This window comes from Mustelus asterias, chromosome 12, assembly GCF_964213995.1.
Source record: "Mustelus asterias chromosome 12, sMusAst1.hap1.1, whole genome shotgun sequence".
Taxonomy (NCBI): Eukaryota; Metazoa; Chordata; class Chondrichthyes; order Carcharhiniformes; family Triakidae; genus Mustelus; species Mustelus asterias.
Window position 1 is genome coordinate 76,345,000 of NC_135812.1, and position 20,396 is coordinate 76,365,395.

Consider the following 20,396-nt stretch of genomic DNA (forward strand, 5'->3'; position numbering starts at 1 on the left):
TTAGTTTGGTTTAAACCCTCCTCAACAGCACTAGCACTCCCTGCAAGGATGCCATCCCATTTTGGTTTAGGTGTGACCAGTCTGCCTTGTACAGGTCCTACCGTTCCCAAAAATGGTCCCAATGTCCCAGAAATCGAATCCTCTGTCCTTTCCCCATTGCCCACCAGGTTCAAAAACTTCAGACCATAATCTCGGCCCCCACTTTGTTTCCTCCATCTTTGCAGGATTTGATTTTACTAATTTTTGCTTTCTATCTAACACTATCAGCATAACCTTGCATTCCTACACCCTCATCTACTCCTTGTGGTAGCAAGTATCACATTCTCAGCAGTGTCTGGGTTCTGCATGGATTAACCAAGGTTCTTTAACATCTGCTTTTCAATTCTATCCCTCCAGAAATAAACCTTGGTTTGCTCACATTTTATGGCCTTGTTAATCTTGTGATGTATGTATCTGTATCCAGAGATCTCTCTGCCCCTCTACTCTGTTTAGACTGTTATTTTTCAAAAGAGTTTGTGACCTCCTTATTCATCCTATTAACATGTAATACCTCACCCTTGACTATATTGATGTTAATTTACTTTTCGCATGCCTGCTCTTCAAATTTATTAACTTCTTGCATATCGTCACAAGTCTTCTTCAATATTTACTCTTTTCTCCCAAATTGGTGTCACCCACAAATTTTGAAATACTTCCAATCCCAGAGTCTATTTATGTAACTGGGCAATAGTAGCACCAGCACCAATCCTTGTGGAACATCACTTCCTATCATTTGTCAGTCTGAGTAAACTCCTTTATCTACTACTTTGTTTTGTTGCCAGTTTGCTATTTCTATTACTATCCGTTTCAGGACTCCACAATTATTGACCTTGGTTGTGAACTTTTGAAAATCCAAGATTATATTCACTGCATTTACTCCCACCAAAAATGTATTTTCAATTCAAACAATCAAATCCATAATTTTGACAGTAAATCCATGTGTCCATTACGGTTAGTAAAAGTACAATTAAAAATTGACAAAACCTGATGATACATTTGAGAAATGTCGATTTAATGTGACCATGAAAGCGGCTAATTCCTGCATCACTCACAGCTGTTTATTACTTCATTCACTAGGTGCCAAATGTGTGCAGGCCATGCTGAGAATTCAAGTGTTGCAGAATGTGATGACATACAAGCATTGTGAATGTACAACATAAATGAACAAAGACCCTAGGTTTCTGTCACAGAGTGGGCGCTATGAAATTTATTGTTCATTGTCACATTGTGTTGATGGGAAGGACAAAATTTAGAAAATCCCAGAAAGCACGCAGGGGTTACAACAAATTATATTTATATGACATCTTTAACGCCATGAAACATCCCAAGGTACTTTACAGGAGCATTATAAAACAAAGCACGATACTGAGCCACACAAGTTGAGATTTGATCAGACGGCCAAAAGCTTTGCCAAGAGGTAAGTTTAAAGGAGTGTCTTAAAGGAGGAAAGCAAGGCAGAGATACACAGAGGTGTAGGGAGGGAACTCTAAAGGTTGGGGCCTAGGCAATTGAAGGCATGGCCACCTATGCTGCAGCAATTATAATTTCCATAGTAGTCGGGCCTGTTCCCTGCTGCAACTTCAGCCCAAGTGTGGGGTCATTTTTCTGGTCAAGTTATGATGATTAGGGTTGCCAATTCAGGCTGGACGTATTCCAGCAAATATCAACAGAAGTAACATCATTGGTCCACTCCGCTTGCCATGGCCGTTCTCCCAATCTGTTTTCTTTACATTTATTTGTCTGTTTCTCCTTTCCCTCCCCCACAACCACCACTTTGGAGATGTTTAAAGTTTAATTGTGTTCATGCCCCAAGATTAATTAGAGCAACACATTCACTATTAACTCAGTCACGCAGTTAAAGAATCCCCTAAAGTGCAGAAGGAGGCTATTTGACCCATCAAGTCTGCACCGACTCTCCGATAGAACATCTTACCCAGGCCCTATCCCCATAACTCCACACTTATCTCCCTAACCTATACATCTTAAGACACTAAGAGGCAATTTAGCACGGCCAATCCACCTAACCTGCACATCTTTGGAATGTGGAAGGAAATTGGAGCACCTGGAGGAAACCCACACAGACACAGGGAGAATGCGCAAACTCCACACAGCCTGTCACCATGGCCAGAATTGAACCCTGGTCCCTGGCGCTGTGAGGCAGCACTGTGCCACCGTGTTACAGTGTATCAAATTTGGTTACAACTGCAACTGACCAGAGACCATAGTCAAAATTAGAGCCAGACCTTACAGGAGTGAAATTAGAAAACACTTCCATGTACAAAAGCATAGAGACATTTGAAACTCTTCCATAAATGGCAATGAATGCTAGTTCAATTGTTAACTTTAAAACTGAAATTGATAAGTCTTTATTATCCACAAGTATTAAAAAATATGGAACAGAGGTGGTATATGAAGTTAGATTGCAGATCAACCATGTGCTCATTAATGGCAGAACAAGCTAGAGGGGGCGAATGGCTGATTCCCGTCCCCATTACTGGCTTGTTGCACTTGTCACTTCCTCTACCCCTTCAAATTACAATTATACAATGAATTGCAAACTGAAAGGTTTGCGATTTCCAGTGAGCTCTGGTTTAAAGTGTACACCACAGAGTGGAGCAGAATGCCAGTTAATTCTTGCCTGTAATGTCCTGTAAAACTGTTCCACTTGGACCCGAGTTGAAATGGATGCCATTTCAATTCTACTAAGCCTTGGAATTAGTGCAATCAGGAAAGAGCGGAGACAAGAAATAACAACATGTGAAAATGAAGTGACAAAAAAAGAGAGAATAACACATTACCTGTTCTGGTAGGAAGTGAATCTGGGTAACAGCTGCATTCTCATCATGCAAGCCCATGACCTCCACCTCTGGTGCTCCATAGCTACAGCCACAGGTTAAGAACCTCAACATACATTGTATAATATTTAAACTCAAGTCCACAAGTATTTCATTACTTTCTTCAGACCTGGCTTAAGTTGACTCCACATTTCTGAAACCATGGGGTCAATTGGAAAATGACATCACTGGAACATTGCTAATAAATACAGCTCATTGTTCATTCCTGGATAATGCCCAGGAAGCTGATGTCAAGCCTCAGTCCCACTGGACTACAGAGATGATGGGGCTCAGGTGCAAAGTGTCTGAACAGTGTTGTTAAATTGTCCCGAAGCCTTAGAGATTATGTCTCCATAATGTGTCCAAATGGAATTTTAGCTTAAAACCACACTTTACAAAATGAGCACCATAAGGTTATGCTGACAGTATTAAAAGGAAGTGGAGTTTGAGGAGTGTCTTGTAGGTATTTATGCTCCACATGAACCTGCTAGACCAAATAGCCCATTTCTGTGCTGTGAACCGAACGTTACGACAACACACAAAGATCAATACAATTCATTATGCAGGGTGATCGTGGAAGTTCCCAGGCAAACAAACAGCAGTAACCACAGCAAATTCAGTCCTCACCATTAGACCTTTTCTACTCCAACACGGGGCAGTGAGGCTGCCACACAAGTGCAGTCAGATTTAATACTAGTGACAGCCAAATATTTTCCCCAAATTTGAAAGTACTTAAGTAATTCCTCAGGGAAACCGCCAAAATAGGAAGCGAGGGATTCACTGTTCATCCCAGCTCAGTGGACTAGGGCTAAAGGGCCTAGTTAATTTGTCACAGATTTACTGGAACAATCAATTTTCAGAGTCTCTGAAGCCTGCAACTAGGCCAAGATACAAAGCTAATGACAATAGTGAAAAATCAAAGTTATAAGTTGTTTCAGCAGACTGTGTGACGCTTTCATAACAAGATAGACAAATTAATGGCACAATAAGACATAAATGTGATTTATCTATGCGACTGCATGATGACTAAGACTAGGAACTAAATATTCCAGGGTACTCCTGTATCGAGAAGACAGACAAAATGGAGAAGATGGGCGTAGCCCTGATAACAAAAAGTTTAACATATGGACAGGAGTGAGGAATGATCTTGGCTTAGAAGAGCAGGAAGTATAATCAGTCAAGGTGGAAACAAGAAATAACAAGGGTCAAAGAACACGGGTGCGTTCATTTCATGAACCCCCGACCGATAATATTTTGTCTAACAGTATAGCTAATGAAGAAATTGGAGAAGCTGGAACAAACAATAGTGGGGGGGCCGGGGGGTTACATCCTCAAACAATTTGAGCAAATTTGTCAAACATGATTTACCTTTCATAAAAACATGTTGACTAGATTTGCGGAATCTAGCGAGTTATGAAAAATTTCAACCAATGGGTTAACTATCTCTGCAGCCACTTCCAATAAAACCCAAGCATGCAGTTCACCAGGTTCTGGCAACTTGCCCGCCTTTAGCCCATTGAGTTTTTCTAATACAAAAATCCCAATCACATGGGATAGGGTAAGTTCTACCATGTTGTTATTTGAAATCAGCCCATCCAATACCTTCAGGATATTTGCAATGTCTTCCATGGTGAAGACTGATGCAAAATAAGTTACTTAGCATATCCGCTATTTCTTTGTTTGCTGTTACCAATTCACCAGCCCCGTTCAGTAGAGGTTCCACATTTACCTTATCCGCCTACTTCTTATTTATATATTCATAGAAACTCTTACTGTTTGCTTTTAATGCTGGATGCAAGTTCTCTCTCAAAATTCATTTTCTCCCTTCTGAGCTTTTTAGTCTTTTGCTGCTGGATCCTAAAATCTTCCCAGTCCTTTGGTCTGCCACTATCCCTTGCTACTTGGATATCTTGCTTTTCAATTTAACATTATCTTAGACCTCTTTTGATAACCATGGATTTTGCCTCTTTCTCATGGAATCCCTCTTTTTGATTGGGATAAACTCCAGCTGAGCATTTTGGATCAGTTGTTTGAATATCTGCCACTGTGTATCTACTGACCTGTATCTTAGCTCGTTTACCCAGTTCACCCAGGGTCAGTTAATGTAATGCACAGGGAAGAGGCTCAGAAGATGGTTTTATTAGTAGAGCTGAAGTTGGACAGTGTCAGGGTAGGAAGGGGCTAGGAGAAGAAGAAGAGCGATGGATGTTTGGGGAAAGGTCGAGTGACCTTCAAGTAGGCCAATGACTAGACAAGGAAGAAAGAGTGACAGTTGGTCAGAAACGAGAGCCAATCCTAGTGCAGCTCACCAGATACCAACATATCTCCCACTCACTCTGCTCCCTCAAACATCAGGAAGCGATTATAGCCTCCACGTTTCACATCACCCATGATGGTACAGACCAGGAACTGAAGTTGGGGGATCCTTGTTGGTCTGTGGAGCTCAGTGCTACATTGGACTGCACTGTGTATAAAGGCAATATGCACGCTTTTTTAAACAATCATAAAACGTACAGGAAATTCCAATCAAGTTAATTGAAAAAAAATACTAAACAGGCCCTGCGATGTGCAAAGTGGAGTACAATAATAATGGTTATGGGATTGTGAAACAAATAACCACAAGATAATTTTAAACAACAAACAAACAAAAGTGCACACACCCACTCATCCCTAACAATGAGCCTTCTTGAGCATAGACTGCAGATTCCATCAATTCTCAGCAATTAATAAACACATCCTTATTACTATGGCTCACTCACCTTGCATAACATTCCTACATCGGGTAAAATCAGCAGAGTAGACAAGGAACCAAGAGCTTGGAGATTATGGGTATTAATGACTAGGTAACAATAGAGAAAATAATTAATGTTGAAGGCATTGGGTGGAATTTTCTGCCCCCGCGGCACATTTTCCAGCAGCTGAGGTGGCTTGCCATTGGCTGCCGGTAGGATCTCTTGCCCTGCTGATATTTATGGCATTTTGCGTGGTTTGCCCATCTCACCACCAGGGAACTCGACGTGGGAGGCTGCCTTCCGTGGGACCAGAAGATCTTGCTGGCAGGAGGGGCCAGAACATCCAAGCTATTATATGTGAATGCAAGAAGCAATTGTATCCAAATAGATAATTCAATATTACACACAGAAATGAGCAAGTTTTATCTAATGGTCATTAGAGATGAGATTCCAGTGTGATCAAAGGTTGAAAATGAAATATTTCTGGATAATTAGTCTTTAGAAAAGAAATGGGAAAAATGGAAGAGGGGCCAGCCTGGATAGGATCTAGTTCATATGGGGGGGGGGGGGGGGGGGGGGGGGAGAGAGAGAGAGAGAGAGAGAGAGAGAGGGAGAGAGAGAGAAAAGAGAGAGAGAGAGAGAGAGAGATGTAGAATCTCTTCGGGTAGACCTAAAAAGTACACAAAAAGGGCAATAAAATTTGCACTCAGAGTGGAGATAAAAGCTTTCAAAGTAGTTTTCTTTTTGTTGATTCCTTTAGATACCAATCTAAGTTATAAGTTTAGATCTAAGTTAGTGCAATGAGACGGGATAACTTTGAAACTTGTTATGAAGGAGTCACTGGGCAAGTGATCACAGAGTCAAAATTGATTTTTTATTAAGTCCAAAACTAGGACTTTAAATCAGAGCAAAGTAAACATGAGTATGAGATGCACAGATTGGGAAGCTAGAGATATGACAGTAGCCAGCCAATGGCAAACTTTTTTTTAAAAAAGGGTAATTTGCAACGATTACGCATTCCCTCCTCTGGAAACCTCCTTCTCCAAAGTGAATGCATTGGTTAACATTCTGACAGACCTTCCTGTTGTCTTCCTATCGTTATCCTCAGGTCTATTGCACTTGCTAGAAAGATTCAGTTTCTGTGCATTTTCATTATATGGCTTTTCCTTATTCTATACATTATTAGTCTCTTTACCAATCCTGTTCTGATCCTGCATCTCTCACCCGAGTGTGACACTGCAACTGATGGAGTCAATGTAGTAGTATATTTGAAATTTCAGTAACTATTAAATAAGATGGTACCCTAGAGGTTATGGCACAAAATTAGGCATCACGGGATTGGGCTCATTTCAAATAGAATGGGTCATTCAGATACAAATCCACTAGCTGTCTCAAACTCTCAAGGTGTGAAATCCACTGCACACGATGCATAATTGACCTAACCACCCACTTATTTGGAAAATGACTTTGGACTTGGGAAAAAGTCACATGATGAGACAGCCATATTTTGCTGGTTTTTAAAACCAGCCATAAGTTGTTCTACAGTGACAGAGTTGCATCCAAAAGTCAAACTAGCTGCAAGTCATTATTAACGATACCTTGAAAGTCGAAGGTATTTTTGTATCAACAACAAATTTAGAAACATAGAAACTAAAGCAGGAGAAGGCCATTGGGCCCTTCATGCCTGCTCCGCCATTCATCTTGATCATCGAATTCAATATCCTGATCCCCCCTGCCTCCCCTATCGCTTGATCCCTTTAATCCCAAGAGTTATATCAAATTTCTTCTTGAATTCAGACAACGTTTTGGCCTCAGCTATATCCGACTATTTGGTCCCTTCAAAGTCATTAATACAGACTGCAAATAGCTGAGGCCCTAATATTGATCCTCCATGACAGTGTTTACACTCTGCCAACTTGAAAATGCCACTTATCCCTACTCTTTGCTTCCTGTCCATCAACCAATCCTTCATCCGTGCTAATATATCACCCATAACTCAATCAAACCATTTGTGTGGCAACTTAGAGTGCGCTTTGGAAATCCATCAACAATTGCTGCTTGTAATGGAGTGTTTGTGTAATTTGTGCATAGTATGGGGCTAGTAGAGTCTCCAGCTGCAGACCATAAGCATATGTTCCAGTTCCTGGAATCCACCTGGGCAAACTTCAGTGGAAACTTCCAAGTGAAGTGGACTTTGTGACAAAGATCCGAGACAAATTGTGGTTCAATGCAGAGCAGTAAAACCTCAAGAGGGAAGGTACATTGGCCCCGATCAATATCAAGTTGCATATCCCCACTTCTGTTTTCAGCTTTTTTAGTAGAGTATCGAGAGTTATAAAGAGCTCAAAGTCATGTGTTGTACAAATGTCTCAGTGATTCCTAGGGTTACACTGCAACATCAGGTGGGAAGAAAAAAAAAGGAAAGAAAATGGAGCTTAAGGCAGTTAATAAAAAGAAGCGGTCACCACTAAGACTCACCATTTTATAGTATAGGAAACCAATTTAGCCCATGAGACCCATGTTGTTTTCTCCGAAAAGGCTATCCGCTTAATCCCATTTCCCCAAAACTCATCTAAATATTTATTTTTCAAGACTATTTGACTTTTGCTTGTTTTGGTCAGAGATTCCATACACTAACAAAATTCTCTGAAACTCTCCCTCCAATGTGTGTTGCCCAGGACTCAACTGCTTCAGAATGTGAGCAGATGGCCAAAGATCTTGATGGCTTACACTCTTAACATATCAAATAAGGATAAGCAGAGGATGGTGAGGCTTCACTTCATCATTACTCCCACAGCACCAACACACTTGGAAGACCATGTGCATCTTCTTGCTGATTTCAGTCAAGGGTAAAACAAAATATCTACTCCCTCGTGACTGCGACGACTCAGTGAAAATGTTCCTGTGCTTGGAGTAACAACGTTTTTAAAAAGAATTTGTTCAAGTACTGTCCCTCTTGTTCTTCACCACATGTAGTTCAACTCTCAGGGTAGCACAGAGACAAAGTGACTACCAATAAGTTTAATATTGTTGGGCTTGAAGAAATGGGCGGCACGGTAGCACAGTGGTTAGCACGGCTGCCTCACAGCACCAGGGACCCGGGTTCGATTCCTGGCTTGAGTCACTGTCTGTGTGGAGTTTGTACATTCTCCCCATGTCTGCGTGGGTTTCCTCCGGGTGCTCCAGTTTCCTCCCACATTCTGAAAGACATTCTGGTTAGGTGCATTGACTTGAACAGGCACCGGACAGTGGCAACTAGGGAAATTTCACAGTAACTTCATTGTAGTGTTAATATAAGTGTTAATATGTGACTAATAAATAAACAAAGCTTTAGAAATCGTGCTCAAGTGTGGAAACTTGTGGCCTTGGAGCCTTGTTATTCACTGTTACATTTAGTATCTATTGGGTCAATCAGAAGTAACCCCATGAGTATCTGTGGCTGCTTGGAGTCCAGGACCTGCAGTAATGAGATTCACCTCCTTTACATACAATGCATCATTAACAGATAGCAGCGCTTAGTCTGGTAACAGCCCATGATCATGGGAGGAATTAACTGAAGCAACTGGAATTGAAGGTTTGGCAGTTCTTCCCATGTTATAATGGTGGGGAAAAAAATATCCAACTACATCACCATCCAGCAAGCTGGAGGTCAATGAAATCCCAAAGCAAACATATTTAAATTGCATGTGAAAAGATACATCTTGAAGGCTCCTGATCGACTTCCAATGGCCATGAGCTGAAGACTCGAACAGTATGCCAACGCACTAGGCTGATGCGGAAATCCATGTTCCACAGTCTGTGGGAAGGAAAGGAAAACCACTTTGTAATAACTACACAGTCAGCATAGAATGTTTGAGAACCTTGTCTATACAACTTTGGTGAGTGACAACCTGAGCAAATGTCAGCCCCTGCACAAGTCAAATATCAGTATTCAATTCAACATGTTACCATTCACACAGTTGACATGGTACCGTGCAAAAAGATTGTCCAATTTAAGAAATCTGTATTTTTGTGGAATTGAAAAACAAGAAACTTCCATTTCACCTACTGATATCCAATTGAAACACTGCTTCTTGGATCATGTACAAATTCCACTACTAGGATTCCAACATGAACATACATATAAACATATCAATTAGGAGGAGTAGGCCACTCGGCCCCTCAAGCCTGCTCCATCATTCAATAAGATCATAGTTGATCACATTGGAACCTCAACCCCACATTCATGACTATGACTGATTCGTTCATCAAGAATCTTGGCATGATTGGAAGACTCAACCCTCAGAAAAAAAATTCTCCTCATCTCAATCTTAAATGGGCAACACATTTTTTAATTAGTGACCCTTAGTTTTAGATGCACTCACAAGGGAAAACATCCATCCTGTCAAGGCCCCTCAGGATCTTATATAGTTCAATCAAGTCAAGGCAACCTGCCCATTCCAGGTATTAGTCTAGTAAACCTTCTCTAAACTGCTTCCAACGCACATATAATTTTCCTTAAATAAGGAGACCAAAACTATACACAGTACTCTAGATGTGGTTGCACTACACAACTGAAGCATAACCTCCCTACTTTTGGATTCTGTTCCCCTCACGATAAACAATAATTTCCTAATTATTGCTGTACTTGCATGGCAATCTTTTGCAATTTGTGCTTTAAGCCTGGACTTGTAAGAAATATACTGTAATAATTGGGGGTGATTTTAATCTTCGTATAGATTGGATGAACCAAATTGGCAAAAGCAGCCTTAAATGTTCACAGAATGTATTAGGGACAGCTTCTTAGAACAATACATTCTGGAATGAACGAGGGTGTGTAATGACACAGGATTCATTAATGATCTCACAGTAAAGTATTATTTAGGTAAGGGTGATCATAACACGAAAGAAATTCACATTCAGTTTGAGGGTGAGAAATTTGAGCTTAAAACTAGTGTCTTAAACTTAAATTAAGGTAATTAGAAGGATATGAAGACAGAGTTGGCAAGTCAAATGATAAATGATATAGGGCGGCACAGTAGCACAGTGGTTAGCACTGTTGCTTCACAGCGCCCGGGCCCCAAGTTCGATTTCTGGCTTGGGTCACTGTCTGTGTGGAGTTTGCACATTCTCCCAGTGTCTGCATGGGTTTTCTCTGGGTGCTCCGGTTTACTCCCACATTCTGAAAGACATGCTGGTTAGGTGGATTGACCTGAACAGGCGCCGGATTCTGGTGACTAGGGGAATTTCACAGTAACTTCATTGCAGTGTTAATGTAAGCCTTACTTGTGATTAATAAACAAAACTTTAGTAGAGAAGCAGTGGCAGATGTTTAAGCAGATATTTCAGTCTCAACTAAGAGGTATCCCACTTTGGAAGATACTATGAAAAAGATACACCGTCTACGATTAACTAAAGGAACTTAAGGATGGTATCTAATTGAGAACAAAAATGTACCATAAAGAAAAGATTAGCGGTAGGCCAAAAAATTGGAAACATTTCAGAAACTGGCAAAGGATGACAAAAACATAAAAATGGAAAATTAGAGCAGGAGATAAAACTAGCAGGAAATATAAAAGTAGATGGTAAAGCTTCAAGTATAAAAAAAGAGAATAGCTAAAGTAAGTGTTGGTCCCTTAGAGGGCAAGACTGGGGAATTAATAACATGCAACAAGGAAATAGCAGGGACTTTGAACAAATATTTTGCAGCTATCTTCACAATAGAAGACAGAAAGCATCTCAAGAAAAATGGAAAAGCAAAAAGAAAAAAAGTGGGGGGGGGGGAAGAGAACCTTAGTGATTTTTCCTCTCATGATTGTTTTAAGAAAACTAATGGCACTAAAGGCTGACAAGTCCTCTGGTCCCAAATGCCTGAATCCTTCTTAAAACAAATGGCTGCAGATATAGAAGAGACATTTGCTGTAATCTTCCAAAATTCCCATGATTCTGGAAAGGTCTCAGTGGGCAGCATGGTGGCCCAGTGGTTGGCACTGTTGCCTCACAGCACCGAGGACCATGGGTTCAATTCCAGCTTTGGGTGACTGTGTGGAGTTTGAATATTCTTCTGTGTCTGCGTGGGTTTCCTCTGGGTGCTCCGGTTTCCTCCCACAGTCCAACGATATGCAGGTTAAGTGGTTTGGCCATGCTAAATTGCCCCTTAATGCCCCAAGATGTGTAGGTTACAGGGATGGGATGGGCCTGGGTAAGATGCCCTGTCAATGAGTCCGTGCAGTCTCTATAGGCCGAATGGCCTCCTGCACTATGATTCTATGATTGGAAAGCCGCAAATTTGACATCACTATTTAAGAAAAGGATGGAAATAGAAAGCAGGAAACTATGGGCCAGTTTGACCAACAGCAGTCATTAGAAATAAAAATCGATTAATAAGGAGGCAGTAGCAGGACATTTAGGAATCATAATACAATCAGGCAGAGTCAAATGGGTTTGTAAAAAGAGAAATGTGTCGGACAGTTTTTTGAGGATGTAGCAAGCTTGTTGAATAAAAGGGGAACCAATGGATGTAGCATATTTGAATTTCCAAAGGCATTCGGTAAAATGCCACTTTCTATTTCCACTGACAGGACATCTTAACCAAGCCCATCCCATCCCATCCCAAGTAACCCCACTAATCCCCCTAACCTACACATCTTGGGGACACTAAGAGGCAATTTACTGCACAAAGTAAGAGCTCATGGTGTTGGGGGTGATAGATTAGCATGAATAGGGGATAGAGTCACCAACAGAATTGGGATAAATGGGTCATTTTCAACTCGGCAAATAGTAACTAGATGAGTACTCCAGGAATCATTGCTGGGGCCTCAACTATTTGCAATCTATATTAAGGACTTGGATAAGGGATTGAGTTCAAGTTTATTTATTAGTCACAAGTAGGCTTACATTAACACTGCAATGAAGTTACTGTGAAAATCCCCTAGTCGCCACACTCCAGCGTCTGTTTGGGTACACTGAGGGAGAATTTAGCATGGCCAATGCACCTAACCAGCACATCTTTGGACTGTGGGAGGAAACCGGAGCACCCGGAGGAAACCAATGCACACAGGGAGAACGTGCAAACACCACACAGACAGTGTCTTCAAGCCAGGAATCGAACCCGGATCTCTGGTGCTGCGAGGCAGCAGTGCTAACCACTGCCACTATGCCACAAGTGTATTGTAACTAAATTTGCTGATGAAATAAAGAAAGGTAGGAAATGGAGTTGTGAGGATACAAAGAGTCTGCAAAGATATATAGATCAGTTAAGTGAGTGGACAAAAAGTTGGCAGATAAGAGTATAATGTGGGAAAATGTGAGGCACATTAGTAAGAAGAATCAAAATGCTGAATATTATAACTTAAATAAAGAGAGACAGCAGAATGCTGCAGTAGAGGGATCTGGGTATTCTTGCACATCACAAAAAGTGAGCATGCAAGCAAATGGAATGTTGGTCTTCACTAAGAAGGATGCTGTCTAAAAGTAGGGAATTCTTGCTACAGCTGCATTAGTGAGACTTCACCTCGAGTACTTGTACAACTTTGTTCTTCCTACTTAAAAAAATAATATACTTGCATTCGAATCTGTTCAAAGAACGTTCATTAGGCTGATTTCTGGGTTGAAGGAGTTTGCTTTATGAGGAACTGTCGAGCCTATACCTATTGGAGTTTAGAAGACTGAATGAACTTTATTGAAACATATAAGATTCCAATGGAGCTTGACAGGGTAGATGCTGGGAGGCGGTTTCATCTCCTGGGGGAATCTAGAACTAAGGGACACAGTTTCAAAATAAAGGATCTCCCATTTAAGGTGGAGATGAAAACAATTATCAAGGGTTCTTCATCTTTGCTCTCTGTGGAAGAGAGTTGCAGTGGAGGTTTGGTCACTGAATATATTCAAGGCTGATCAGATAGATTTTTGATTGACACGGGAGTCAAAGTGGAGATAAGGTCACAATCAGATCGGCCATATTATCAAATAACAGACCAGGTTTGATGGACTAAATGGTCTACTCCTGTTCTTATTTGTTATGACCGAGCTCATGCTGTGGTATACAAAATTTATTAAACATATCCAGTTTGCTTTCCTCATCATGTGCACCTGCCTGACTGCCTTTATTCAAAAGACTCCAGACAATGTGAAATAAACAATTCAGTTTGTAAATACTATAACTCAATAAAAAGTGACTCAAGACCAAATAGATTCTAAATCTTGATCAAACGTATTCCATAAGATGTTTGTATTTGAAATCAAGCATCTTTGAGGGAGAGATGGTGGTGTAGTGATAACGCCATTGAACTAGTAATCCAGAGGGCCAGGCTAGTGTAGGGACATGGGTTGAAATCTATCATTGCAGGTGATCAGATTTAATTTCAATTAATAATTCTGGAATATTAGAAGTTAATTGCAGTAACTGTGATGTGGCGATGCCGACTTTAGACTGGAATGGGCACAGTAAGAAGTCTCACAACACCAGGTTAAAGTCCAACAGGTTTATTTGGAAACACGAGCTTTCGGAGCGCTGCTTCTTCATCAGGCGAGTAGAGGTTAGTTCATAAACACAGCATATATAGTCAGAGACACAATTGCAAGATAATTACAGATTGGAATGTGAAAAGACTGGAGAGAGGGATAATGACTGGTTAAAGAGGTGTGAATTGTCTCAAGCCAGGACAGTTGAGACCTGGATCTTGGGTTCATGTCACACTACTTGTAACTCCCACCATACTGCCTGGGCTTGCAAAATCCTATTAAATGTCCTGGCTTGAGATAATTCACACCTCTTTAACCTATTATCCCCTTTACTGTTTATACAGTAAAGACTTGATTACCTGTAAAGACTTGCATTCCAACCATTCTTCACATTCCAATCTGTAATTATCTAGCAGTTGTGTCTTCGCCTACATATGCTGTGTTTGTGAACTAACCTGATGAAGGAGCAGTGCTCCAAAAGCTCGTGATTCCAAATAAACCTGTTGCACTTTAACCTGTTGTTGAGAGACTTCTTACTGTGCAGTAACTGTGACCATGAAACTATCATGAACCCATCTGATTCACTATCATCCTTGAGGGAAGGAAATCTATCATCCTTATCCAGTTTGGTCTACATGCGACTCCAGGCCCACAACAATCTAGTTGATTCATAACCACCCGCTGAAATGTTCAGTTCAAGGGCAATTAGGGAAGACAACAATTGCGGGCTTAAGGCAGTGACACTCATCCCATGAAAAAAATAAAGAAAAGGTCTTGGCCTCCGTCTTGGTGTCAGGCATTAGCAACTATTACAAGTGGGAAAACGATTGAAGTGAAACTGTTTTAACGCCTTCTGCCACAGTAAAGAATGACGGGAGCAGATATTAGATCAAATCTGACACTGAAAGGGTCCACAGAACATTCTAGTATTGTGGAATCCAACCATCTACCCAGACGTGGAAGGGGATCTATGCCACACCTTTGAACAAGAGAAGTCATGGTTAGTTGTGTGGTAGGAAACTTCCATGGGTTGGGGAAAAAAAAAAAGAGGAAGATCACTTCAGTCTGTGCTAGCAGTCAACCTGCAACAGTCAACAGGACTCAATTGGAGTGCAACAACAACAGCTCAAGAAGCTCTGTCCTAACTAATTTTTAAAAAAATCCTTTCTGGTTCATGGAAAGTTACTTGGACTCATGCCACAGATTTCCGTTCTAGCCCTAGATTTGAACACCATCTCAGATGACTCTTCAGTGCCATACTGAGCACAAAGAAATGTATCTTTTGAATGCAATGTTGAATCCATTCAAGTGGATCCTAAAAAATTTCAAGGCATTATCTGAAAGCAGCAAGCGCTCCAGGTGTCTTGATCAATATTTCTCTCTCAACCAGCACCAAAACAGAAAATCTGGCCATTCACCTCACAGCTGTTTGTGGGACTTTGTTCTCCAGAAGAAGGCTGTTCCATTTCCCCATCTATAGACAGCCACTAGAATGTGTTTACAGGACACCAGAAATGGGTTTAGCTCTGATATCTGAGAATTATAGCCTGCTAACAGGCTAGGCTGAAAGAAATAACAGTTGGTTAGGCAGGATAACAGCAAAATGCCAGAATCAACAGAACTGTACTCAGCGAGATCAGTTCATTCAGGGGAGGTGGGGAAGCTGACTGACCTTGTTAAACTGGAACAAGTCCTGTTTGATGCGTTCTCGGTGTAGCTCATGTCCGTGTCTTCGGAATCTCTTCATTGTTCCAGTTTAGTGGAGCTTCAGCACAACTATCAATTGTTTAGTTCCTATAGAAAAAAAATTATATGGATGGTTAGTTAGTTCACAGTCAGAGATACCTTTCTCTCTAGTTCTCGGTGCCCCTAGTGACAGGTACTCTCATCTGCACCAAGCCCTGCCCAGATGCCGATCATCCAACAACACGCTCTTTGTAAAGCTCAGGCTACTGAGGTGACATCATTCCCAGCTGGCTGGCACTCGGAGTCAGCAATAATTAACCCAACTCAATGTTTACAGAAGCACATTTCAAACACAGCACTCCTACTACCCTCCGCTCGTGTCTAACATCTGATGTTCAAATATAGATCATTAGCAACATTTCCTTATTTACCAAATTGTTTTTCCAGATGTGCTGTTCCCCTCTCTTACGAGCCCCCCCGCCCCCCCCCCCCTCTCCTGAAGGTGCTGAGTCTGGGTGGGCTCAGGGTCCAGGCACTAGTGCTGACCCAAAGATTATTTTTTAAATGTTAACCTCAGCCACAGTGAGGACTGGACCCTGGTCGGTGTAGTTCAGCCATAATCAGTAGAACTTCACAAAAACGTATTACATGCAGAGTTAGGGCTAATTCCTCAAACTCTACCGAATTACTGCTCTCCTTTCCTGGAGCGAAACTGCTGCATATGGGTTTTAGCTCCACATGCAACAGTTTCCTTCCAGCGGATCATCCAAACAATCTTTCTTCACATAGCTGTAGCCTGAAAGACAATATGAGCAGAATCCTGGGCAATCTGGGGCATCGAAATCCAGCACCAATTCATTCACGCTAAATAACTACATACCCGCTTTCCAGCAGTGTCACAAACAGAATGAGAAATGAAAATACAGATTTCCTCCCAAGAACGTCCAGGGGCAAGGCCTGTTGCAAGGGTCCATTCCCTATCCCAACAGAGAACTACTCACTCAATCCAGGAAGCAAGCATGGCGCTCTGCTGGCCTGTGTTATTCAATAATTCACTGTCTTACATCTTAGCTGACCTACCTCAGAGACCTTTCAAACCCCAAACACCCAGCAAATTGATTGCCACCCAGAAAAATAAAGAAAGCATTTAGCAAGGGAGGGGAGAATAGCAGAATGACACACACACAAAACAAGATGAATTGGAGTCATCATCAACTCATGCAGTGCTGCTGGGAATGTGAGTATTCAGCCAGGAATGAGGCCACAAATGCACCTTCGATAAGGTGAACAAGTCCTGAAACCACCAATTCCTGCCACCATCCACAAATGTGGCACAAACAGTTGCAAATGTGCACTTGACCCACACTGCCTCTGTCAGTGCATGTCCAATTGTTCCCGACACTGGTGGTAGGAGCGAACTTCTCTAAATCCAAATTACCATACAAAATCCGATTTTGTAAAGCTGCCCATTTATATCATTGAATGCATGTTGGGGCTGTGATTGGCAGTGGATGTATTATTAAAACTCTGCAATGATAAATGTAGAGAAATGGCTGCATCTACAGAGGAACCTTATTCCCCACACTGATCGTCAATTAACTTGCCATAATAAATAAGACCATGGAAGTAAACAAAATAAATAATTTAAATGCTATTTTTTCACCTAGTGTGTGAAGGCTTTATGTATATAGACCTTCATAACCCAGATGCCTCAGTTGGATGATAATCAGATTCCTAATCTCAGGGGCATTGTTTCAACTCCTACATGTGGCCATTAAAGTTAAGCGTTTTAAATAAAACGCTTTTTATTGATTAAGAAAACAATTGCAATCAATTCTCCATTGTCAGAGCTCTTTGCAAGTTAGGAATCTTGTATATGGAAATGTTCTGATAATTGTACAGAGATAACAGACTAATGATGTAAAGCTTTGTGTCCCTTTGCATATAATTTAAAGGGACACAAGAACTTTCATAGAATCCCTACAGTGCAGAAGGAGGCCATTCAGCCCATCGAGTCTGCATCAACCACAATCCTATTCCCGTTACCCTACATATTTACCCTGCTAATCCCCCTGACACTAGGGTGAATTTAGCATGGCCAAACCTAACCTGCACATATTTGGACTGTGGGAGGAAACTGGAGCATCCTGAGGAAACCTACACAGACATGGGGAGAATGTGCAAACTCCACACAGTGACCCAAGGCCGGAATTGAACCTGGATCCCTGGCGCTGTGAGGTAGCAGTGCTAACCACTGTGCCACCGTGCTGCCCAACTTTATATCGTTAGTCTGTGTCAAGCCAGCATTTGTTTTAATGCAGCAACTGAGGCCGTCATGCTCACTGTCTCATGTTGTACACAAAGAAACTCAGCCTGGGAAATACAGGCACTAGTAGTAACTCCTTTTGAGATACATCATCACAGGTGAATGAACCATTGAAATAGTCCATGACCTCAACACAATGGAAGATTTTGTGATCATTTTACAGAGTATACAGGAACACTAAATAATTCACAATAAAACAAAAGCCTTGACCCCTTTTGTTCGTGATGGCAGTGAGCTGTGTGTAGGATAACCCACACTGCCTGTTTTATATAACATACTGTACACTTTGACGCATGATGGTTTGCTTTTGTTAAGCTGGAAGCAACAGCCTCACATTCTGACATATCAACACAAAAGCAACAACCCGACCAACTGTTGGAAGCCAGTGGAAAGCAGAAGCTCCCATTCATTACAAGAATAGGAACCATTCAAACTCTGGGAGGAAGAGGAGACAAGTACTTGCAGGTCAGAGCAGAGCTTTGACTATATCGGTACCCCATCCCAATCAATATGCCTTGGATCATGAGTTTTTAAACTGGACAGCAGGTGGCCTCAGAGGTCAATGTCTAAACATGTAGCACCAGCACAACTCTTCCTGCTTTAGGCCAGTGGCACCACCATTTCTCTTTAGGAAAGACAGGTGTGGGGCTCTTCAGTAGCGAGCTGATGTTTGCACCCAGCACCAAGAACTCCAAAGAGAGCCTGCAAAGATGGCTCTGAAACCCAGAGCCCAAGATCAGACTTTAACCCCTCTTGTAGGAAGTATTTATTTATTGATTGATGTAACTTTTCAGTTCATTGGCTCAGTCATACACACAGGTTAAAGGTCTAAGGAGTGGCAGGAGGCAGTACCATATTAGAAGTAGCCCTGTTACCCTCACCACCAGGGATCAATGGGAGATGGTAACAGAGCTCTAATTATGGGTGACGTGAATAGATATATTGGGGTAGGACAAACACATGCTGTTGGAAATGGGGAGGAATTACAAAGAAATACAAAATATAAAACAGATATTTCAACCCTCCCACACAAGTAATATCCCTAACATAGGAGTTGTAATCTCTGGGTCCTTTGTATTTGTATTCACTCAAACCAGGTAGCATTGTACTGAATCAGTGCTATACGCTTCTGAGTCTCCACATCTTCAGCCAAGATCAGTGGGATAAAAGATCAAAATCATTGGTTGGAAAAATACACAAGGATGTGTTGATTCTGATGCAGGTTGTGTACATTTTAGTTGGGATCAAAAATGTTGGAAGGTATCCATGGTCAAGATTAGTGCAAAAATTAAATTTATGAAATGCATTTGATAAAGAAGAAAACAGAAATAGGGGGACTTGAAGAAAAGGCAGATGAGGAGTGGTAAGGGGGAAGGTGGGATGGGGAATGAAGGAAAAATCTAGCCTTGACTGAACTTAGCACCAAACAAAGTCCTACAAAGAGTAAATTAATGAATAATGGCCAGTTAATCTGTTACTACTGGTGTTGGTTGGGAAAAGGGGTGAGGATAGCAGTATTCCCTTCCCCTCTTCAAAGGGTGCCATGGAATCTTTTACATCTGCCATAGCACTGTTCAATACTGCATAATGTGAGCCTACCATGTGTGAAGATACGAGATCTGAACCCATAATGTTCAAAAGTACAGCCACTGACAAAATAAGGAGAGATTTAAATCAGAGAGTCTGTTCCACTGGTTATGAAGCTTTAACAGTCAGGTATTAACTAAATGTTGGGTTCCATCAACATGGAACAGAAATCCAACATTACTTATTTTTCAAAACTTTAACCTTATTGCTATTTCTCATTTTTAAACTGGACCGCCTTGCTGAACAAAGACAATTAAGATGGTGACCTTCTGTCTGCGAGTTATCCTCAGCAAACTCCAGAACAAAGAATTATCCTCTCAGTTTCAGGAGTATCACATCTCATTATGCCCAAAGAGCAACTAACAGACAACCTGGGATTGGTCAGACCAATTTCAAGGGAGCTACAGGAAGGCAATTTGCATTTCATAAGCCAATTTTGCTCGCAGAGTCAGTCCACTGAAGACAATGGCTTCCAAATGCCAGAGCCTCAATATAAAATAGCACCCTTTCAACCCGTAACATCAGTCCTGAAAACAAAGCTGTTGTCAGACATTGGATAAACATCTCCTTTTAAATCACTGAGAAGGAAGGTCGCATGACCCACGACTCTGGCTTTTTGATGAGTTAAATATTACCTTTGAGCTGCACCAGTTTGCCAATTTAGCATCCAAATGGCAAGTCACAAAAAAGCTCGTTCTATCCAGACAGGCCAACTTGACCATCTAACTAGATAAAATAAACCTGTTGGAC

The 20,396-nt window shown here is 41.4% G+C and overlaps 1 protein-coding gene across 2 annotated transcripts in view; it reads right to left on the reverse strand.

The window, feature by feature from the left end:
* Window positions 1-20,396, reverse strand: part of llgl2 (LLGL scribble cell polarity complex component 2) — a 105,705-nt gene that overhangs the window by 39,274 nt on the left and 46,035 nt on the right. The window contains exons 3-6 of one of the 2 annotated variants that reach the window (XM_078225453.1): window positions 15,720-15,841; window positions 15,466-15,610; window positions 9,304-9,401; window positions 2,838-2,919 (exon numbers count right to left, since the gene is read on the reverse strand). In XM_078225453.1, coding sequence (XP_078081579.1) covers window positions 2,838-2,919; window positions 9,304-9,401; window positions 15,466-15,513 — 228 coding nt within the window. In that variant the 5' untranslated portion in view covers window positions 15,514-15,610; window positions 15,720-15,841. The remainder of the gene's footprint in view (window positions 1-2,837; window positions 2,920-9,303; window positions 9,402-15,465; window positions 15,611-15,719; window positions 15,842-20,396) is intronic. The other variant, XM_078225452.1, reaches the window with a different exon arrangement.